The following is a 24,148-nucleotide window of genomic DNA, read 5'->3' as shown; positions in this document are numbered from 1 at the left end:
CCCTCTTTGGCCACAGGCACCAGCAAGTTTGCTGAATTCAACAGAAACCAGAGTCTAAGGGAGCTCTCCACATAGCAAAGTCCTTTGCTTTTCCTTCGGGCTTAACCTGCAATTTAAAATACCACTGCCATGAGCCTGTAACCTCTTCACAGTTCTGTCAGGGGAACTTAGGCAACCGTGTAGGAGTCACCTACCCTGACCTTTGATAGGGTTTCCAAACACAACACATTAACTTTAAATTGATTAATTTGGAACTGTGACCTTGGGCTAAGAAGGTAAGAATACATGGCAAGATGTTTTATTTTCAACATGTATCAGGATAAAAAACACTTTTGTAAATCAAATTCTTTTTTTTTTTTTTTTTTTTTTTGGTATTAGATACACTTAGATTTGGGTTGGGGGCAGCAAGGAATGTCTGAACACTAGGTAACTTGTTTAAAGGTTAATTATTAATGGGCAGCCTTTCTTAACAAAATTGTCAATAGACAATCTTGTCTCTTTAGCTTCAGAAATTAGCCAGAAGACCTCGGACCCCGGGTGAGACAGGAGAAATGGAAAGTACCCTGTGTTTCTCCATTTTCTTGCTTTTGAGCATCTTTATCCAATCAAGTGCCCATGGACAAAGCCTTGGACTAGGTAAGAGCCTGTCTTTTCTCTGGAGATAGGCATGGATTTCTTTTTTTTAATGTTTGTCACAAAAAGTCCAAGTGTTTTTGGCTGTGTAAGACAGAGCTTATTTCATTGCATACTCGGTGGCATCACAGGTCACAGGGACATGTAGCATTTTCTAACAACTGAAATTTTAAGGAACTGCTTTTGGAGTAGTAGTCTTCTAAAAGCACTTGCAGCTGGCCCTGAAGCCTCTTGCTTCTCTGATTCAGAAATAGTCTTGCTTAAGACTTCTTCAGTGGAGAATAATCTGAAAGAGTTTCCGATCTGCCTGAGAGTTAATTTAGCATCTAATTTGCAATTGGGAAGCACAGCTTGCAATGAAATGCTCCATCTTGCTGAGGTTGTCTAATTGCTAGATCTCTCAGAAGAGAAAGGAATTTGCAGAGTCCTGCTTCCAGTCAGGTCTAAAGCACAAATATCATTGAACAAATTTCTACACTTTATTGTTTTTGCCAAAGTTTTACTCTGAGTCTGAGGAATCCACCAGCAGTCATGCCTGTTTGGTCTGTGAGTTCACAAAATATATTGATGGCCAAAAAGATCCAAATGCTTGGCCAGGTAGGTGGGTTCCAGCTTCCTACACAGTGCATAAGATCAATAAATGATAGATATGAAGTGAACCAAACAATGTGGCCAGATAAGACTGGCATTTGGGACTTAGTCTTTGTGCTATTTAATGATCAGGAGCTAGTAATTCTAAAATAGAGGTTTATATTTTTCTTTCCTCAAAGACTATGCTTGGAGGGAGCTCCAAATACTTTAGGAATTTACTAACCAGGATGTACGTAAAAATTCCAGAAACTTTTTTTTCCTTTAAAATAGGAAATAGGGCTATTCTTTGTATTTAATTATTATTCTGTATCCTAAGTCAGTTAATAACTTATTATTAGTATTAATTATCATCATCCACTGAGCATGTTGTATGCCAAGCACTATGCTAATTATTTTGCATACACATCTCATTTACAAAGCTATGTCTAAAAATGATGATACTAATTTAGAGCCATACAGGCAAAATTGCTGATGATTTTTATTCCCTGGGTTCACAGAGATTTTGCTGAAGGGCCTGTCCTGAACTTTGGTTCAGAATGTTGTTTTGTTTGTTTATTTCTTTATTGAAACATAACACACACACACACACACACACACACACGAAAGTGCCTATATCATAAAGTGCTTAATAAATTGTTGCAATCTGAACCTGCATCCCAGTAGCCTCTTTTGGCAGTTTCTGTTACTGTAAGCATACAGTATGTGCTCTCTTGTTTCTGGCTTCTTTCGCTGACATTACATTGGAATTGGTGACACTCATCACTGCAGCTGTGCGTAGTGGTTATTCATTTCTTCTGGTCACTATAGAATTCCATTGTGTGAAAAACCACCGTCTGTTTACCTATTCTGCTATTGATTGGCCCAGACTGGTTTTCAGAGGTGACTCAGGGACTGGAAGCCATCAGTGCCTGAGTGGAGGTCAAAGGGCAGGTGTCTGCCACCCGCCCCGCCTCCAGCTGCTGGGTGTTGTCCAGATTGCCCTCCACTAACCGCATGCTGGTCAGCTGCTGCTTGCCCCAGGACCTGATTTGTCCAAAAGCTGAGGGAAGTGGCCACAATTAACAGGAGTGTCCCTTAGGAAAAAAGATCAAGGTCAGGAGGAGGCCTCTCGTTCCTTTGAGAGCAGACTCTCTTGGCAGAGTTCTTTCTGCAAGGAGTGAGCCAGATCTGTGAGCATGAGGCTGGTGCCTATCTCCTTGGGTACTGCCAGGGAGCAAGTATCCCTTGTCAATGAGGACCTATAATGTGGTCTCAACCAGGGGCAAAACCACTCCCAGGGGACATTGGGCAATGTCCATTTTTGTTGCCACAACTGGAGAGAAAGTATTATTGTCATGTAGTGGTTAGAGGCTAGGGATGCTGCTAAACATCCTACAATGCACAGGACAGCTTCCACAAACAATAAATTATCAAGGGCAAAATGCTGAGGTTGAGAAACCCTGGTCTACACGAAGCTTCAACTGTCACTAGTCATGGGCCAGGAAGAACTCCTTCAAGGACCCTATAACCCTACCCCACCCAGCCTACTTCTCTTTATTATATTATTAATGACATTACTAATGGACTTTGTACCCAGTATGCACCACAGTTGCACAAACATTCTGTCCCACTTCCTCCATGTAGTCAAGTAAGCCAGCAGTGAAGCAACTTGGTCCCATGGCGTCAGGGCTGAGCAGGCAGAGACACCTACAGGGTAACTTGTCTGATGGAGGCTCCAGGCCTCTTCCTCTACTGTGCTCACACCCAGTGATTTGACAGCCAATAATCCTTAGAAAACCCTTCTGCTCACTTCCTCTCCGAGGAGGCAGATTCGGATAGTTGTTCCTGCTGGTCAGCACTAAGGGAAACAGGATATGGGGAGCCTCCTGATACTCCCCAGGGCAGAGAGCTACCATGACCCTCACCCCCAGACCTCACTGCCTGATGCCCAGGCCCAGCATTGATGTTGCCATCAGGGCCAACACTGCTTCAAATGGAAGTGGCCGCTCTCACATCCCTGCAGCCCCCACCTTCAAGGTATTCACCCCACTGCCTACAGGTGTCAATTCCAGGTACAGTTTCCAAATCCTAGAAGTAGCTGAAGCCCATTTATTGAGTTACTCTTATCACAAGCATCTGCCATATATAAGGCCAGGCAACAATACACCAGCTCTCAAACCTTCTGGTCTCAGGACACCATCACATCCTTAAAAACTATTTTGAACTTCAGAGAGCTTTTTTTTTTTTTGAAGAGAGTGGGATATGCACCCTCAAAAACCATCTTAACATCTCATCTCAAGCTGACCTTTTTATAGAAAGAAGGAACGGGTAGGTAACGGGTTTGGAAAAGGGTTAACCAGATAAGAGTTTCAGTGCCACAGTAATTTTCCTACTACTTTACCTGCTGATCAGCAATTCTTTATCTGTGTCATGAAGTTCCGTCCCTGAGACAAGATGGCTCAGACACCATCTCCATGACCCCTGGGGCACAAAGGTTGAATTGCTCGCTGACCTCCTGGGGTCACATAGGTCATGCATTCCAGTTCCTGGAATAACAGCTTTCCACATGCGTTAACCACGTAAGTCTATCAACTATAATTGAAGCTAAAATCTTTAACTCTTGAGTTCCCCTATCAGTCTCAGTGTTATTTCTGTTCTTGACACAAAGATAATTTCAAAAAATACTACTAAAGATGGACATTCCCCTGTGCTTTGCTCTCTCTTCCCTCTCTATTGTCACAGTCCCTTTGGCATTCTAAGAGAAGTTATCTCAGTGCATCTTACCTTTTTAGCTGCTCTCAGTTTTGTAGGTAATTTCTTGTTGTCAACAGTAAAGAAAATGGAATGATATTTGCCACTGTCTTATTGTCATAATTGAAGCATATGGTGGATGAAAGCAGAAAAGGACAATTAGAGAAATTCCTTCTTTGTCTGCTGGAGAAGACAATAGAAATGGCAGATTTAGCATTTAGCTGCTGACACTTGGCACTTTGTCTGAGAAATCTTTTCAGAGCTCCTCCCCTGATCTTCCCAGGATGAGGGTCAAGTATTTCTGTGCACACATCAGATTTCAATCAGGAGCTCTGCCACTGTCGGATATCCTTTCTGTACCCATGCATTCTTGCAAAGCGCAGGCTAACAACCTGCAGGGCCCCCGTGTACATCCTCAGGTAGGAGAGAACATTGTGGTACCATTCTTCCTTTTTAAAAAATCTTTATTATATTTTCTTCCTTTACCAGTTAGTCTACGTACACCCTGTCACCACAGCTGTCATCCATGTCCATGAGTCCTTTTCTCTCCTTTGCTCAACCCCTCCATCCTGTAACCTACCCCCCTACCCCAACTAGCCGTCATCTGCTCTCCATCTATAAGTCTGTCTCTGTTTTGCTTGTTAGTTCAGTTTCTTCATTAGATTCCACATATGAGTGAAATCATATGGCATTTGTCCTTCTCTGACTGGCTTATTTCACTTAACATAATCCTCTCCGGGTCCATCCATACTGTTGCGAAGGGTAAAATCTTCTTCTTTTTTATGGCAAAGTAGAATTTCATTGTGAAAATGTCCCATAGTTGTTTTATCCACTCATTTATTGATGGACACTTGAGCTGTTTCCATACCTTGGCAATTGTAAATAACACTGCTATGAACACAGGTGTGCTTGTGTTCTTTCGAATTGGTGTTTTGGGTTCCTTTGGTTATATTTCTAGAAGTGGGATTGCTGGATCAAAAGGCAAATCCATTTTTAATTTTTTGAAGTATCTCCTTACTGCTTTCCATTGTGGCTGCACCAGTCTGCATTCCCACGAACAGTGCAAAAGGGTTCCCCTTTCTCCACATTCTTGCCAGCACTTGTTTTTTGAGTTATTGATGATAGCCATTCTGACAGATGTGAGATGGTATCTCATTGTGGTTTTTATTTGCATTTTGCTGATGATTAATGGCGTTAAGCATCTTTTCATATGTCTATTGGCCATCTGTATGTCTTCTTTGGATAGGTGTCTATTCCAGTCCTTTGCCCATTTTTTAATTGGGTTGTTGGGGGGCGGGGGTTGTTGTTGAGTATTGTAAGTACTTTATAAATTTTGGATATTAACACTTTATCAGATGTATCAGTGAATATGTTCTTCCATTTTGTGGGTTGTCTTTTTATTTTGTTGATGATTTTCTTTGCTGTGCAAAAAATTTTAGTTTGATGAAGTCTCATTTGTTTATTTTTTCTTTTGTTTCCCTTGCCTGGGGAGATATATCCAATAAAAATTTTCTATGAGCAATGTCTGAGATTTTGTTGCCTATATCTTCCTCTAGAATTTTTATGGTTTCAGCTCTAACATTTAAGTCTTTGATCCATTTTGAATTTATTCTTGTGTTTGGTGTAAGAAGGTAGTATAGTTTCATTTTTATGCATACATCTGTCCAATTTTCCCTAAACCATTTATTGAATTAGCTATCTTTAGCCCATTGTATGTGCTTGCTTCCTCTGTCAAATATAAAGGTGTGGGTTTATTTCTGGGCTCTCTATTCTGTTCCATCAATCTATGTGTCTGTTTTTATGCTAGTACCATGATGTTTTGATTACTATGACCTTGTAGTATAGTTTGATATTAGGTAGTGTGACTCCTCCAACTTTGTTCTTCTTTCTCAGGATTGCTGTTGCTATGCAGGGCCTTTGTGGTTCCATATAAATTTTTGAGGTATTGATTCTATTTCTGTGAGAAACATCATTGGAATTTTGATAAGAATTGTTTTTTATAGGAATTTTGACAGGAACTACAGATTGCTTTGTGTAGTATAGACATTTTAATGGTCTTAATTCTTCCTATCCATGAATATGGTATGTGCTTCCACTTATTTGTACCTTCTTCAGTTTCTTTCTTCAGGGTCTTATAATTTTCCAAGTACAGGTCTTTTACGGCCCTGGTTAGGTTTATTTCTAGGTATTTTATTCTTTATGAAACAATTGTGAATGAGATCGTTTTCTTAATTTCCCTTTCTGTTAGTTTGTTATTAACATATAAAAATACAACTGACTTCTGAATATTAATTTTGTATCCTGCTACTATGCTGAATTCATTTATCAATTCTAGTAGTTTCTTGGTGGAATCTTTGGCGTTCTCCATGTACAGTATCATGCCATCTCTAAATAAAGACAGTTTATCTACTTCTTCCTTTCTAATTTGGATGTCTTTTATTTCTTCTTCTTGTCTGATTGCTGTGGCTATGACTTACAGCATTATGTTGAATAAGAGAGGTGAAAGTGGACATCCCTGGTGTTTGATATGATTTCAATCCTCTTAAATTTATTGAGACTTGTTTTATGTCCTAGCATGTGGTCCCTCCTGGAAAACATTCCATGTGCATTTGAAAAGTGGGTATATTCTGCTGCTTTGGTGTAAAATGCTCTAAAGATATCAATTAAATCCATTTGATCTAGTGTGTCGTTTAAGGCCACTGTCTCCTTGTTGATTTCCTGCCTGGAAGATCTAACCATTGAAGTCAATGGGGTCTTAAAATCCCAATTATGACTGTATTTCTATCTCTCCTTTTATGTCCGTCAAGGTTTGCTTTACATATTTAGATGCTCCTATGTTGGGTGCACAAATGTTTACTAGAGCTATATCCTCTTGTTGGATTGTTCCTTTTATTGTTATGTTGTGTCTTTCTTTGTCTCTTACTGTAGACTTTGTTTTAAAGTCTATTTTGTCAGATATAAGTACTGCTACTCCAGCTTTTTTTCTTTTCCATTGCATGCAATATCTTTTCCAACCATTTACTTTTAGTCTGTGTATATCTTTCAATCTGAGATGGGTCTCTTGGAAGCAACATATATATGGGTCTTGTTTTATTATCCAATAAGCTACCCTCTGTCTTTTGTCAGAGCATTTACCATTTACATTTAAGGTGATTATTGATAGATAACATATATAGTGCCATTTTATTGTTAAACTGTTTTCCTGGTTTTTTTCCCTTCTCCTCCTCCTCCTTCTCCTTCTTCTTCTTCCTCCTACTTCTTTTTTCTTCTTCTTCCTCTTCACGCAAGCCATGTAATATTTGTTGCAGTACTGATTTGGTGTTAAGAAACTCCTTTAGCTTTTGCTTGTTTGGGAAGCTCCTTATTTCTCCTTCAATTTTAAATGATAGCCTTGCTGGGTAAAGTACCCTTGGTTGTAGGTCCTTGCTTTTCATCACCTTGAATATTTCCCTCCTCTCCCTTTTGGCCTGAAGTGTTTCTGATGAGTAATCAGCTGACAGTGTAATTGGTGCTCCATTATAGGTTACTACATGTTTTTCTCTTGCGGCTTTTAGGATTCTCTCCTTATCTTTAAGCCTTGTCATTTTAATTGTCTCGGTGTAGGCCTCCTTGAGACCAACTTGTTTGGAACTCACTGAGCTTCCTGGACTTGTGTGACTTTTTCCTATACCCGATTAGGGAAGTTTTCTGTCATTATTTCTCAAAATAGGTTCTCAGTCCCTTGCTCATGCTCTTCGCCTTCTGGTATTCTCATGATGTGGATGTTGTTATGTTTCATGTTGTCTAAAATGTTTCTTAAGCTCTCCTCATGTTTTTAAATTCTTTTTTCTTTATGCTGCTCTGCCTGATTGTCTTTTTCTACCTTGTCCTCCAAAACACCAATTCGATCCTCTGCTTCATCTAACCTACTGTTTATTCTTTCCAGTGTGTTATTTATCTCAGATATTGCATTCTTTATTTCTGACTGATTTTTCTTATGGTTTCTATGTCTTTTTTCATGCTGTTGAGTATCCTTATAAACATTACTCTAAACTCTCTATCTGATAAATTGCTTACCTAAATTTCATCTAGTTCTTCTGGAAAATTATCTTGTTCTTTCATATGTGGTTTGTTACTTTGTCTTCCCATTTTGTCTGCTTCCTTGTATTTGCCACCTTAGATGTTAAACTAATCAGCCATTAAGTCAATCATTTGTTAATTTAATCAAGCTTTGATCAGCAGTCAGGCTTATGCACTACAGGGTGGGGCAGAGTAATTCTTGCAGGTGGGGATATTGCTTCCTCTCAGGCTGATGCCACTCAGAAAGGAGTGCTCTGCCCAAGAAATATGGCCTCTGTAGTATGGGGAATGACTCAGCACATGGATCCTGCCAGCTGATCCCTCGGTTCTCTCCCCTGAGCCACTAACCTCAGACTTTCCTCAAGCATCTCTAGTCCACTCTGTCCTCCTTTTTCCAGCACCCACAATAAGTGGCTGCAAACAAAATTTTGTGCTTTGGCTCTTTAAGAGGCTCTCTTCACCTCCAGCCATGTCCCGTTGGCTGACAGAGCCCCTGCTGCTTTTCGCAGCTAGATGTTATCTGTGTCCCTTTCTGGCTCTGGTCCTGTAGACTGGGGAGCCCACCTTGGGGTTTAGATCCCACACTTCTCAGGGAGTTCCCTCCAGCTACTGGAATATCCCTCCTGCATGTGGGCTTCTGCCCATGGGAGCCCAGCCAGCCCTCTCACGTCTGCTTCACACTCCCTTCCAATCACGTTGTGGTGAAGTGTTTTCTTCTGTCTGTCCATGGTTATAAGGTTTCTCTCCAGCTAGTGTTCAGTTGGTTATTCAAGATGATTTGTCTATAGTTTAGTTGTAATTCCAGATTGGTCCTGGTAGGAGGTTAGTGTAGCTTCCACTTACTCCTCTGCCATCTTGGACCTTCCAAAGTTTTAAAATTTTAATGCTTTTAAAAATAATAACAAATTCATCACATATTAACATGTATAACATGATATTATGAAAAATAATGTACTTTTCAAACAACAACAAAAAAATGTGAGTCAGAAGAGCAACACTTCTTTACTAAGAAATTTCTTTAATGTCTGCTTAATCGAAGACAGTTTAATGGATCTGTTTCTATATTCAGTCTGTTGTGGTATGTTGCTTTGTTTGAAGTACATGAAGAAATTCAGCCTCGTATAGGAAAAGGGAGGACACCCTGGGAGATCCCACTGGGGCCAAAGCCCACACTCAACTGCTGTGTTCATGCAGCAGAGACTGCACATCAGTGGACCACACAGCCGATCCCGGCACTCTACAGGCCTAGTGTCAGGTCAAGGGTTGGGAGGTGGGAGCCATCTGTCCTGAAGGCTGGCAATAAGGGACCATCGTCCATAGGGGATGTAAGTACAATGTTAGAACTTGCTAAAGTTGACTTTCCTTTCATTATCACAATTCCAACTAATATCAGGGACACAAATAAAGTTACTCCCCTCCAAAATATTTTTTTTGTCAACATTGTAAACAACTGCTGTGGTTTCCGTTGAGTTTCATTAATCTATATGTAAACTTCAATGATCACATTTTATTAACGTTTAATAAATAATATGTTCTCCATCATAGATAATTTAGTGAACTCGCAGTTAATCATTTGACCCCTCACTGTGTGTTCATTGCAAGATGAAATGTGTAATGACTCAGAGTCTTCCCAACTCACTTATGTCCTATGTCTTCAGTTCTGTGGCCCTTACTGCATGTTCTTGCGCATAAACAAAGTAAAAAGTGATAGCACAGTGATTGCAAAGACAAAGAAACAGAACCTAGAACTTCAATTCTGTTATCCTATGTGACCACTTAGGGTTTTTGTGTTTAACATTTAAAACAGTAAAACATATTGTATAGAGAATTGTGAGGTATCACATTTTGTTTGATAAGTAAAAAATTTTGTTCTTATAGGAAGTACTTTTAATGCATTTGAGTATCTTTAAAGTTGAAATGTATTCTTTTTTAAACTTCATTGCTGTAAAACTAAAGCACAAATGAAGAAATAGTGATTATTATTTTTGCATGAGTATCACTGAAAATAATTTTGTCTTACAGAGCAGAAGGGTAGTAAAATGATCCATTCTGGGTTTTAAATACATGATGTATTCCACTGATTCTAATAAAGGAGATAAGATTATATATAAAATTTCCTCAGCTAGAACATGGAAAGTAATGAGTATCGCTAGAGAAGAATATGATGCACTGAGTGTGTCTGTCCCTGAAAAATGTATGTGTTGAAATCCTAACCCCCAATATGATGATATTATGAGGTGGACCCTTTGGGAAATAATTTGATCATGAGGTGGAGCCTTCATGAATGGCATTAGCACTCTGAGAAAAGGGACCCCCAGAGAGCTTGCTCTCTCTCTACCATGTGAGGACCCCTGGAAGAGGGTTCTCACCAGAACCTAACCATGCTGGCACCCCGATCTCCGCCTTCCAGCCTCCAGAACTGAGAAATAAATTTCTGTTGGTTCTAAGTGACCCCGTCTATAGTACTTAGTTAGAGCAACCAAACTAAGACAGGGAGCGGGTAGATATGCCAAGAGTTTACTTACAAGTGTGAGTGTGGGAAGGCTTCTGGGCGGAAGCAGCCTTTGCACAACATCTTGTAAGGTGGAATCTGGACAAAAGAGAATGAGCCTTTGCTTGTACATAAGCAAAGGCACAGGGTCAATAAAGTGCATGTGTTTTTCTAGCCCAAATGCCTTACAAAAATAGGCCTTCTGGGAAGAAGAAGAAAAGGGGGATAGGAAGATACTAACAGAAACACTGGATCACAAATGCAACAAAACTGGGAACAATTTGAATGCTCAACCATGAACCATCAAGGATGGAAGGGCCAGCATTTTACTTAATCTGCCTGTAAACAAGCATTGTTTCAAATACCCAGCACTAAAAGTTCCAAGAAAATTTTTGGGATAATAATGGTCGGATTCAGAAGTAAAAGGCTTAATGCTGGCCCTTAGACACTCATAGTTTAATGCTGGTGATCTTGACCCAGCATAGGGGTGGGTTTGAGAGTCTAAATGTCTCCTGGGATGGTGCCCAAGGCTGTGTGTATGTGCAGTTTGAGTGAAAGAGAGAGGTCAAAACTTCTGGCAAATTATCAGGGACCTGTGACCTTTAAAAAGTTAAATAACAATGGAGCTTGTAGCTTTATAAATAAATATGAGGAAATTTTATATGTGATAAGGTGGGGGAAAACAGGACTAAATAACTTACCTATTAAATATTGACTTAAAAAACCTATATGCTTGTATATTTCTAGGAATTAAAGATACACTTAAAGATATATAAAAAGTTTTATGGCCATGGAGAATTTTTTTTAAGTTTTTAAATGTAAAAGAAAAAATTTAAATTAAAGAGACCTTGATTATCTGCAATTAAGGTGGTCCTCAATTTGTTGTCCCTAGAGGGCCACTGGGAAAGAGACCTCTCACTGTCTCTTAAGCCTTGCCACCCTACCCATCCTCATAGGCACAGACATTATAGGTCAGAATTATTCCCCCAGCAGGGCTTGCACATTCCTGACAGGAATGACTCCACCTTTGCAGGAGGCATTCAGGAGCAACCCTGGAGGTGGCATCCAGAAGTAGATCTCCTTCACTTGGGAGTGTACAAGAAGCTGGGATCAGCAGAAGGTTGGCCCTCAGCATTCTGGTGAAATCCTCCCTGCCCTCTGCTAGACTTCCTGGCCCTGCCGCTGAGCGGGTCTGGAGCCCTGCTGAGGGTGTTACACCCAGAGAGCCAGAAGTGAGAGGACAAGTCAGAAGTGAGAGGACAGCAGCCAGTCTTCCATCCTGCTTGCCCTGCACAAGGCACTCAGGACTTAAACCCATATCTTTAATGTTGGCCCAGTGAATAGTCCATTTTTCAGAGAGTAACTGAGAGGGCTGATTGTCGAAAGAACTGGGCCTTTAAGCTGACCCGAACACATGAATCACTGAATGATCCAGCCAACAGTCAACTGTACAGTACCAAGTCCCCACTTACTGCCTTCCCACTGCCGTGTTTTCCATCCCAGCTGCCACTGTGCTGCAAGGCATGCTGGGTCCTCGTAGGCAAGTGAGCAGGGAGAGGGGAGGAGAAGAGGGACTGGGACACAGGTTTGCCAAATTTAGCGCAGTTTACAAGACAGGACTGAGCAGTCTTAGTTACATTCTCCGAGGATACATTACCACCCCCGACCTCAGCCCTCAGTGTCCTTGATATCCATGGGGTCCAGACACGTCAGGGGACACAGCAATCAGTTCTCGCTGCCAGGAAGGTGGCTGTATGCTGGTTCCAAGGAGGGTATCCATTTCAGAGTGGGACACTCACTGCCAGAGATTGGGTTCAGCCCATAAGGAAAGGGGCTGGCCAGGGGCAGGCAGGACATATGGCCCCTGCCAAGCAGGCTGAGGGTCATGGCCAGACTTCAGTACATATGTGAAAACCAGAGCAATGAGTGAGAGCCCAGCCAGACCTGCGGAGAGTGGCGCTGCTATCGTAAGGTGGGTCTGCGGGTACCTGGGGCTCATGCTCCAGTTGTTCCCGCCAGCCGTGCTTCTCCAGAGAAGGTGTAATTCTTAGATATGACCACCAGGTAGCACATTGACGTCCCAGCTGCTTCAAGGGTTTAGCGGAGGATTTCAGGTTTGGGAGAACCCAGGGTTCTGGAAGACCCTGGAAAGCTCAAGACTGTTGGGCCAACCTTCTTTTCCTCTCAGTTCATGGCTCTATTTCCAGAAACACTCATAGTTTCATTTTTCCACAGTGGGCTTGAGGGGATGGTAGGAGAAGGAAGTAAATGGAAGGAGATCAAATGCATCAAAGGGGAGGCCTCCTTGTCAGTCCACAGCATTTCACTTCCACATATACAAGTTCACATTCAGGGGTGTGGTGGAATGTGGGGCCATTAAAAATGGTTCTTATGAAGCTATAAAAGCAGTATGTCTAAGTGTGTGGGTCCTATGATCACATCTCTAAAAACATGTATTTGAGAATAAAATGCTAAAAGAAAATGTACAAAAATGTTGATGCTTCAGTTGAGTTTATATCAGAATATTTATCTCCTCCAAATTTTATATAATTTTATGTTTAAAGTATATTTGCTTTAACGATTTGAATAATTAAAAATAAATTTATGTCAAAATGATATAACAAAGGGGTTTGACTAGATTAGAGGTTCTTGAACTTTGGTGTGCATCAGAAGCTTATTCAAATAAGATTTTATTAAATTTTATTTATTTGTAAAATAAATAAGTTTTATTAAAATAAGATTTCTGGGCCCAGTCTGCAGAGTTTTTAACTCAGTGGGCCTGGAGTGGATCCGGAAATTTGCATTTCTAACAAGTTCCCAAGTGCTGAGAGGTCTGATGTCAACACCTTGAGGGCCACACCTTGATAACCACTAAAAACCAAAATTAGATAGTTAGTGGCAAAACTTGAACTCAGGCCTCCTCGGAAACAATGCAAGCCTCCAGGGCAAACCTGGCTGCAAGCCTGAGTGTCCTGGTGGGGGGTGGGGGAGGAGTACCAGCATCTATTGATCCTGTGTAGCGACCTCCCTCAGGGGTAGCCATATCCGAAGTGATATAAAACCCAAAGATATTGTGACAATTTATTTCCCTAAAATAAAATATCATCATGCTGAAAAGAGTGATTCTTGAAATGACAAAAATTCCCAAGTTATAATTGGTGGAAAAATACCAATTGCAATAACTAATTAACCATCCATGCCAAACCACTCCTTGAAAATAAGATCAAGAAAATTCTTTTCATATGAGCTGGGCATTACCAAAAGCTGGGCAGAGCCTGTGATTCTCAATTGACTAGGACTAGCCTTTCTCTGATTGCAAAAAACTTTCCAGTGACAAATGTTCCCGCTTCTTCACCCCAAGAAAAACAAAAATACTGAAAACAATACTGCGCTTTATACTGCAGCATAACAAGATCAGCAGCAACAAATTACAGCATTTATTAACCACATACAATATAGCAGGTCCCACGGTCAGTACAAACGTGTGTCCCTGAGGATACAAAAAGGAAAAAGCAGGCTTCCATTCATCAAGGACCTACTCAGCTGATGGGGTCCTGCAGCTCTGTGTGTGTGTGTGTGTGTGTGTGTGTGTGTGTGTGTGTGTGTGTGTGTGTGTGTGAGAGAGAGAGAGAGAGAGAGAGTTTAGATTAGAAATTGGTAGTTGCATAATTTCAACATAATGTGATAAGTGCACACTTAGGCACAAAACATTCCAAGGCCCTCAGACAGGAGAGGTTAGCTGAGGAGCCCTCATAGAGGAATTGGAGTTGAACATTAAAGGAAAAGAAGTTTGAGCAGAAGGAAAAGCATGAACCAGTCTTGCAGGCTTGAAAAACAGATAATGAAATTGGGAATCCCTGAGACATTTGCTGTGGCCCAGAGCAGGACACAAAAAAAAGTGGCTAGAGGAGAGGGCCTCAAAGGCCATGCTGAGGAGTTTGCAAACTCCCACAGGACCAGCGGGGCCAGAGGCCACCGCTGAGGTTGGTGTTTGTGAAAAGGAGGGACACATTTGCTGGCTGCTTCTCCTGCTCCGTAGATTGCTTTACATCCCAGCCTGGCTCACACCCCAGCCACTCCCTGATAGAAAGCAATATTATCAACAAGAAAAGGCAGAGGTGGGGCTCAAAGTCACCAGCTCTGCCACCTCACCTGGCTGGCACCTGCAGACACTCAGTTCTTCCTGCCAGGCAGGCCCTGGCCATGAGCACGTCTCTTTGAAGTTTTCTTGTTAATTGTTACTCCTAACACAAAGTTGGAGGAGAGATTTACACTAAGGAAACTCAGGCAGGAACACAAAATAGAAGATGCTTCAAGAGGAACCTTCCATTTAGAAAGGACAGTCATACCTCGGTATCCATTGGCTTTAGAACTCATCAAACCCTGAACTCGTTGCATTTTGATGAGGAAAAAAAAGTTTCAGCACTTGCTTGGGACTTGTCACCCTTGCTAGACCTTATATGAGTCTTGATGCTGCCCTACAAGAGAAAATGCGTCAGTACTCATTGGTTTCGGCACTGGTCATGAATTCCGGAACAAATTAACGACGAGTATCGAATGTACTCGTAAGGGAACAATTTGGAAATTCCACATCATACTAGCTTATAGAGCTATAGCTATTTCAGCTCTAAAATTCCCTTCCCACCTGCAGGATACCATTTGCTTCCTACATTCTCCCTCTAAAAGAATAGGAGGCAGCTATTATTATAACCATTTCACAGATGTGAAAGTTCACCAATCAAAGACCACCAGGGACAAACTCAAAGTCGAGTGGAAGTAAGGTTCATTCAGCTCACTGCAGCAAGGAGGACATACTTCAGAGAAACCCAGGGACACCCCAGCACCAAGGGCTGAGAGGGGTTTCTTAGGAGACTTGGGCGGTGTTGCCAAGACCAGGAAGGGTTGGGGAAGCATGAGCAGTTCCAGACTGGAGTCTGTCAAAGGGTGGGGGGTGAACAATTCAATAATTGGGTTCCTTCATAATTCTATTAATTACTGTTTAATTAAGTAATTATCGTCAACTCATTCTTGCTTGGTTTAATCCATAGTGATCCAGCAGGCAGGAAGATGGCGGCGGGGCCACAGCCAGCCCTGGCGCAGGTGCAGCAGCCACTCGTGTTAGTCCAAGAGCAGGCTGTTCAGTCAGGTTTTCAGCCTCAGAGGGGCCTGCTCTCTTTCTTGTTGTGAACACAGATATGGAGGGTCCTCGTGGCACATTGTTTCTATTCTATGAGCATTATCTTTGGTTGGGTTCGTCATGGTCCGGCAGTGAGCAGCGCTGGTTTTGGTTGTTGTTGCATTTTTGTTTTCTGACACACCAAGAAACTCAGGTAATATCTTGAGGTCTGGCTACAGCGCAGTGCTGGCTGCACAGCCTCGGGCAGCTGCCTTCACCTTCTGTGCTTCTGACTCCCCACGAGTAGTGTGCGTGGGTCCCTCTCAGCACTGGGTGTCAGCACGGCTCACTGAGAAGCCATCGCAGTGCCCTGAGATCTTTAACAGCTGCCTCATCTGATGTCAGCTATTTGAACATTGACTGGGGACAGAAATAGAAACGCAGAGTTCTATCCACTTTAAACAGGAGACATTGCCCCCTGTCTTAACCCCTGTGTGACTTTGTTGCTTTGAGGGACTCAAAGGCTCCCAGACACCAGGAAGACAAAGTCGCAATTCTGTCTCAGATTCAATAAGAGTAATCCAAGCCATAAATGACGTTTAGGCCATTTCTTTCCCAATGTTGTTATACTCATAGCCAGACACCTCAGCTTTCGATCAAGTACTAATAATGACGACATATTTGATGCTTTTTAGAAAGAAACTCTTACATTGCTTTAATTGAGTAGGACCAATATGATGAAATAATAGCAACTACTACTTTTCAAAACTTTTAAATGTGTCAAATGCTCTAGGTATTTTTTTTTTTTTCACTTAATCCATGCAAACACCCTGTGAAATAAGCACCAAGGCTAACATGTTTTTCATCACCTAAAAATTCTTTAGGTCAGGGTCACCTGAGCTGGACACTCCATGGCTTCTTTGTGGCCTGGTGGCCGCGTCCAGACAACCCCTGAGAAATCTCCCTTCACAAGACTCCCTCCTGCCTGTGACAGGGGTCTTGCAATTATTCCATGAGTAGATCCTCTTGCTGTGTTGTTGTTCATGCCCTAGCCACCACCTTTGTGGCACACAGAGGGATCCCCATACCTGAGATTCATGATCAGGGTAGGTGATGCCGAAGCAGGAAGAGCTGGAAAAGAGACTCATGAGGGAGGGTGGGGTCATCCTACCCACTCACAAGGGACGCGTCCGAGTGAGCCATTCAGGCAGGGAAGTCCACACTCAGCAAACGGATTTACTCACAGGTTTAGCCACACACCAGCTCTGGGCCAGGTCTTATGGTCGGACTCTAGCACATTCAACATTCATTTGGTGTATTAGTTTGCTGGAGCTGCCATAACAAATGACCACTGAGTGGGTCAAACAAAAAATGTATTTTCAGGAGTGATTATTAGAGACCTGCACAAAGTTGTTCTGCATTTTTGGTGCAACCAAATGGGGTGATTATTAGCGACCTGCACAAAGTTGTTCTGAGGGTGAATGGAGACCATATATGAGGATGCACTTGGCAACTATGCATTGCTGGTCATGAAACAAACATTTGTAAGCATCTACTATCTACTATTAACCTCACAATTCTGGAGGTTAGAAGTCTGAGATCAAGGTGTTGTTAGGGTTGATTTCTCCTGAGGCTTCTCTCCCTGGCTTGTAGATGGCTGTCTTCTCTTTATCTTCACATAATCGACCCTCTGTGCCTGTCTGTATACTAACCTCTTCTTGTAAGGTCACCAGTCACATGGGATTACAGCTCACTCCCCTGCCCGTCGCAATGACCTCTTTAAATTCGCTATCTCCAAAGCAGTCACACTCTGATGTACTGAGGGTAGCACTTCAACACATGAAATGAGCAGGGAGGGAGTGCGGGGATGGCAAATTCTTCCCATTACATCCAGCAAAGACTTTCAAGACCCTGCTCTGACCCGGGTACTGGGCCAGGCACTGGGGACCCTGGGGACACCACAGATACATCATTGTTCTATTTGAGCTTTAGCAACTCCCCAAGGGCTTGAGAATTAGAAAGAGAGGCTTATAAATATGCATGAGATTGGAAAGTGAGTAGTAAGTCTGCGCACTCTGAACGAGGCCCAAACAGGGGCCTTTGCTGTGGGTGTGCAGGAAGCCATAGCCCTGCCAAGGGGCACAGGAGCCAGCTGGCACCTAGTGGTGGAGGGGCTCAGCCTCTTTCAACAGCATGATTAAGACTTCTGGCAGCACAAGCAATAATGGGCAGGAGACCAAGAAGGAGCCATTTATCTGGCTCATGTTGCCAGTAGGTGATAAAACGCCCCCTGGCAGGGCGCCTGAAGGAATGATGCTCTTCCCAGGCAGGTGTTCTCTGTGAGTCCACACAGAGCGCTCTCTGGCCTTGAGAGGGGGAATCTTCCCACACAGGCTGCTCTAAGCAGGCCATTGGCTAGACTCACTCTAGCCCCAGCCAAGGGGAAAGGACCAAGGTCAGCTGCCATCTTTGCCTGGGAGCCTGCATCCCTTCCCATGATCCCTTGCAGAACCCAAAAGGAGGAAGGAATGCCCAAGGACAAGGATGACTGAGCAGAGAAGTGCCGGAGCTCCTCTGTACATTGGGGCTCTCAGTCCCTGGCACAGGCAGGGATTGAACCATGGACTCCTGAAGGGATCTCTGCATGACAAAAGAGAACTGGATTTGGAGTCTAAAAATCTGGGCCTTAGTCCCAGCTGCATCACTTACCAGCAGGGGACATTGGGCAAATCACTGAGGTCTCCAAGACTCCACTAGGAAATGGGGTGATTAGTAGAGACCTGCACAAAGTTGTTCTGAGGGTGAATGGAGACCATATATGTGGATGTACTTGGCAACTATCCATTGCCGGTCATGAAACAAACATTTGTAAGCATCTACTATTTACTAAGTCTTTGTCCCATTTAACACTCACCTGATTCATATAATATTCCTGATATTCTCCCCACTCTTTATTACAAAAGTGTTCAAGTACAGAAAAAGTTGAAAGGATGATTCAATGAATTATCACATTCCCTACAGATAGACTCAATAATTGTTAACAGTTAGTATATTGGCTTTCTCTCCATATATATATATAGACATACATATATACATATATATATGTATGTCTATATATGTGTGTTTTGTAGTACCATTTGATTTCTCTGTATCTCTGTCTCTCTTTTATTATATATTAATATATGAATATATTAATATAATCAGGCACTGCTTAACAACAAGCCTAAGTTCTGAGAAATGTGTCATTAGGTGATTTTGTCATTGTAGGGACATCATAGATTGCACTTACACAAACCTGCATGGTCTGGCCTACTACACACTTGGGCTATTTGGTACAGCCTATCACTCCTAAGCTACAACCTACATAGCAAAACAATAGGAGAGTAAATCAAGCACAAGAGAAAATGATGCAATCAAGAGATGTAGTAAACACAAGATGTATGAGGCTGCTGCTAGTGGAACATGGCATACTATTTTATAGAAAACTTTTTTATAAGTAGAAAGAGTACACTCTATTAAATGCATAAGCCAGTAACAGTTGTTTGTTATCATTAGCAAGTATTAGTAACTATGCATAATGTATATGTTATACTTTTATATGACTGGCAACACAGTAGGTTCATTTACATCAGCATAACCACAAACACAGGAGCAATGCATTGCACTATGACCTTACGACACTTACAGTGTCACTAGGCAACAGGAATTCTTCAGCTCCATTATAACCTTATGGGACCACCATCATAGAAGCAGTCTGTCACTGATGAAAATGTCAATGTGCAACACAAAGCTGTGTATGCATCTCACCCCTGTCTCTCTTTCTCTCATGTATATATGAGCCCACTGCCCCATACACTTGGGGACCTTTTGTCCATATCTCTTGGCCCATTGTTTTCTAATTATCTCTTTTCAATTATCAACACACTCTCTCCCCACTAGACTATGAGGACCTCAAGTCTTGGTCACCACTGTATACCAAGGACCCACACAAGCCTGGCATGCAGCAGGCGCAAGGCAAATTACCATATACCTTCTCACCAAAGAGCTAAGTGACATGCACTTTTTTTTTTAAAGGAAGTGAGATTTCAGTCATTTCATCCGGCAAATTCCATACCCCTGCTAGAGACAGTGGAAAACATCCCAGAGGTACAAGAGAACCAGCTCAGGGGTGCCCACTTTCCCCATCTCAAAACACGGGGACTCTGACAGCACTTGGAGCTCCTGATTAAAGGCTGCCCTCGACATTGGTGATGCAGCTATAGATTTGCAAAGGAAAAATGCTCTCCAGACCACAGTCTACTCCGGAAAACCCACACATGCACACAGAATCTAGCTCCATTCCCACTGTGGATCTTACAGAAGTGATTCTGAGTCCTCTGGGTTTCCATGGAACCAGGAAACTACTTACAGACCAACGAAAGGGGGAAGGGGAGATTATATCACGCGTGTGTTATGTTCTTGCCTATAAATTTCCCACAATGCTCGTTCACTTAATAGAATTGTAAGCTTCCCCAGCTTCAATGCTTTCTAAAGCAGAGCTTCTCAAACTTCAATGTGCATGCACATCACCTGGGGGAGCGTAGTAAAATAAATGTTTTCAGTACATCTGGGACAGGCTCCAAGATCTAGCATTTCTAACAGGCATCCAGGTCATACCAGTGCAGCTGGCCCCTGAACCATACTTTCAGAAGCAAAGTCTTAAGGAATCCAAAAAAATGTCCTCATTTATGCAACAAACTAGTAATGAGTACCTACCACCAGACATAAGGAAGCGTGCTAGCACTGGAGGAACAGGAAACTGGGAAGAAATAGGCAGACAAATGAGACACAGTTCTTTGCCTCAAATCCAGCTGGAATGTCTAATTACTATGTCTAGCATTTTCTTAAGTCTGCTTAATTCTTACAACAACCTATAACCTATAAAGTATATACTGTTAATCTCATTTTTCCATGAGGAAACTGGGATGTGTACAGCCTGTCTTGTCTAAACTAGTAAAAGGTTGCAATGAGATCTGAAGCAAGGTCTGTTTGACTCCAAGCCTTGAGTTTGCCCCTACAACCTTTCTAATACGGGGTCCTGATGCATTTCTCATCAGGGCCTCAAACTTGATGGCAGAAGGACAGGTCAGGCCTGGAGAGCCGCACTGGGGAAGTCAGTGGAGTGTTACCAGGCAGGAGGTTCTAAATAATCCTCAGAGAGAGGAACTAGAACCCAGCAGGTTGTGCAAGGCTGCATCTTCTGCTTGTTTTGGGTTAGCATGGTTTCCTCACATGATGGCTCAAACTCTGCCCACACTGGCAAACAGTAGCCATGAGTTATGGACCGAATTCTGTCACCAAATGGCTGTGAGACTTTCAATAAACCACCACCCTCACCTGGACCAGGACTGAATGCTCTTTAAATCCTTTCCTCTCTGACAAAAGCTTTCTAAGCTCTCTCCCAGTTTCCCCCGCAGGCCAGGGTGAAAGAAGTAAGTGTCTTGGTTATATTCCCTATTGGGGTCCTCCAGCCACGGCTTCTTAGCTCAGGGCCAGGAGTTTCTGGAGCTCACGCTGTGTCTTCTTCCTTTCCATCCTGACTTCACACATGTTTACGGGCATGGACTCTGCCCCAGGCCCTGCGCACAGGCCTGGGGCTGCAAAGGCAATCACGTGTATTCCATCCCTCAGGGAGGAGGCCCAAAGGAGACCGATGGTGTTGAGCAGAATGGCCCCGGCTCAGGCCCCATGAATGCAATGGTGAGCACCTTACCACACACAGGTGGGGTGGGCAGGGCTATGGGGCAGCTTCCACAAGTGCCAGGGCTTCCCTGGAATATTCCGCTTCATCCCCCAGCAGCCCTAGGAGGCAAGAGCTATTATTGTCCCCATTTTAAAGATGAGAAAATTGAGGCTTACAAAAGTCAAGTGACTAGTCCAAAGCCACAGAGTAAGGATTAAATGAAATAATGTATGTAAAGACACTTAGCAGTGCCCGACACGTAATAAATAAATAATGACAACTAAAATGCCTTTCAAAATGTCAGAACGGGGAGTAGAAGCCCATTATCCTCACTCTCAGACATGACAAACTGACCAACCAGGGAAAGGCCTCTTGTCTCCCCTGGAGGACGAAGACCAGGCTTTGGACTGACCACACATGATGAGAAAACTGCTGAGGACAGAAGCAAAAGAACCCTCGTGAGAGGGCTTGGCAGCTTCCAAGCTCACGGGAAGGACAGTGCAAGCTCTGATGGGGGCGGACGAAATGAGTGGGGCTGGGGAAGTATCAGGGTGGCAGCAGCAGCCGCAGGGTCCTTTGTCCTTCCTCGATGGCTGCACACCCCAGGCTCCACTGCTCCGTGTTTCAGCTGCCACGTTCCCCGTCGGGGTAATGGAGTGCTCTGAAGCATGTTGGAGGCCATCGCTTTGTGCTTAACTCTGTGTCACTGGGTTGTAATTCCAAGGATGCTCACTCAGATCCATAGCAGATGTAAATCTTACTCCTTCTCATCCAATGGCTTGGAATTAAAATGCTGCCCCATAGCATTTTCTCCCAAAGAAATTAAGATTTATGGGTCACTGTCAATATCAACACATGTTGGCCATTATTTGAAAGTCTCCTCGCTTGTCAGGACTGATTGCTATTTACTTTAAAAGATAAATGTGCCTTTATAATCTATGCGGGTTACTGGGAGGAATGGGTTTTTAAGTGCATTTGTTTCTTCCCTTAGAGAGTTTTTTATTTCACTTCATTCTCTCTGTGAACCCCACATGGTCCCCACCCCTTGGACACTCTGACGTCTTTGAGACTCTGAGGCAGAGACCATAGGAGCCAGTCTGCTCAGGCTGGCTGCCAATATGACAAGATGGAGAGACTTAGCCCCTTAGTAGCAAAATTTCCTCTGTCTTATGGGCTGCAGCCACGACTACATAACCTGGGGCCAGAGTGGAGACCCCTAAGGAGCTTACCTCAGGAGCTATCAATGGACCCCTCTTGAATACCTCTGGCCTTTTGTTGCTAGGTGGAGTGTGGAAACTGAGGCAAGGGCCGAATCTCTTGGGTCAGTGGTTTTGACAGTGGTTCTCAAACTTGAGCTTGCATCAGAACCACCAGGAGAATTTATTAAAACACAGATTTCAGGGCCAGTCCAGACTTCTTGGCTCAGTAGACCTAGCACAGAGCCCAGGAATTTGCATTTCTAAAGAGGCCCCAGGGGATACTAATACCGATGCTAGTTTGTGGGCCCACTCGCAGTGAGTGGAAGCAGTAGAGGCCACGGGAGGGAGAGATGAGGCTGCTGGCAGTGGCTGGCCCTCTGAAAAAAATGGCAACGTCAAAAGAGAAATTTTTATTAATTTTTGCTGGGAATAGATGATTTAAACTTTTTAAATAAAATATTTAGTTAGAGGTAAATTTCCATTAATAAGCTGTAAAGTTGGATCTCCTTTGGAAATGTATTCAAGTGTTAATGGGTCTGGGATCACCCAGGCCATCCACTGGTGATCAGTTATACCTAGACTACTGAGAAGGTCACAGTCTGGCTCCTGGGACGTTTGATAACTTTATTGGGTGGCAGTTATAAGGAGATTCTGGTGTTTGTAACAGAGTCTGTGGTGCTGGTTCACACACAATCGTCCCTGGGAGATTTTCCCTGTGGTAGTCAGGGTCTGCAAGTGACACTGTGCCCCGGGCAGTGAAGGGGCACAAACCCTGTTGAACACCAGAAGGTCTTTGGAGGCAGATGATAGCTTTTTTTTTTCCGCATCGGGGTCCTCACCTTGTAAGTCATAAGGCTGCCCTTGCTCCAGGAAATGTGCTAGAAAGAGTCACTGTGTATCGAAGCTAGACTGCCCCAAGCCCTCGCCATCAAGGCCAGCGGACTTGGCCGCTCATCGCTCGGGATTTGGTACTGGGAGGTGAGCATCCCCGGAGCCAAGGCCCGGGTTCTCCCAGGGTTGTGAGCACAATGGGGATGGAGAAAAATCAACACATTTTGAGATGGGAGAAGGCAAATGAAAATACCCAATGAAGGTATTAGTTGGGACCTTTGGTCTCAAGGACAGAAATCCAACTCAAATTGACTTAAGCCAAAAGGGAAATTTATTTACTCACAAAGCAGGGATGTCAAAATATAGGCTTTGGGTACAGCTGGATCTATGCCTCTAATAAAGTCACCATGTCTCTCAATTGTCTCTCCCTTCAGTTTTCACTGCCCACCCTCTCTCTCTTTCTCTTCCCCTCCCTTCCTGAGGGCCCTTGGGAGTCCCAGATGGCCTTGGTCCTTACAGCTCAAAATTCCAGAGAGATTATGATACCTTATCACATGCCTCTTGCAAATTTGTGCTCAGAAACCTTCAGGAAAGGACTCTGCTTGGCCAGGTGCTCCCCCCTAAATAGCTGACAGTGGCCCAGCGGATGGGATCTCTGATGGGCCTGGTTTGAGAACCATGCCTGCGCCTTCAGCAGGATCAGCTCTACGCAAACCTGTCTGTGCAGGATCCCCATGGAAAGGGCACTTCCTCTGAGGAGGAGATGCCGGCCGGGC

At 43.2% G+C, this 24,148-nt stretch overlaps 1 protein-coding gene across 1 annotated transcript in view; it reads left to right on the top strand.

The window, feature by feature from the left end:
• Positions 1 to 507: 507 nt before the first annotated feature.
• Positions 508 to 24,148, top strand: part of LIPC (lipase C, hepatic type) — a 129,221-nt gene continuing 105,580 nt past the window's right edge. Inside the window, exon 1 of the mRNA XM_054565360.1 lies at positions 508 to 636. Coding sequence (XP_054421335.1) covers positions 552 to 636 — 85 coding nt within the window. The 5' untranslated portion in view covers positions 508 to 551. The remainder of the gene's footprint in view (positions 637 to 24,148) is intronic.

Source organism: Pteronotus mesoamericanus, unplaced genomic scaffold (genome assembly GCF_021234165.1).
Source record: "Pteronotus mesoamericanus isolate MK-2021 breed Mesoamerican mustached bat unplaced genomic scaffold, CSHL_Meso_final contig_164, whole genome shotgun sequence".
In the NCBI taxonomy this organism is placed as follows: domain Eukaryota; kingdom Metazoa; phylum Chordata; class Mammalia; order Chiroptera; family Mormoopidae; genus Pteronotus; species Pteronotus mesoamericanus.
This window is presented reverse-complemented; position numbering and strand designations above follow the sequence as displayed.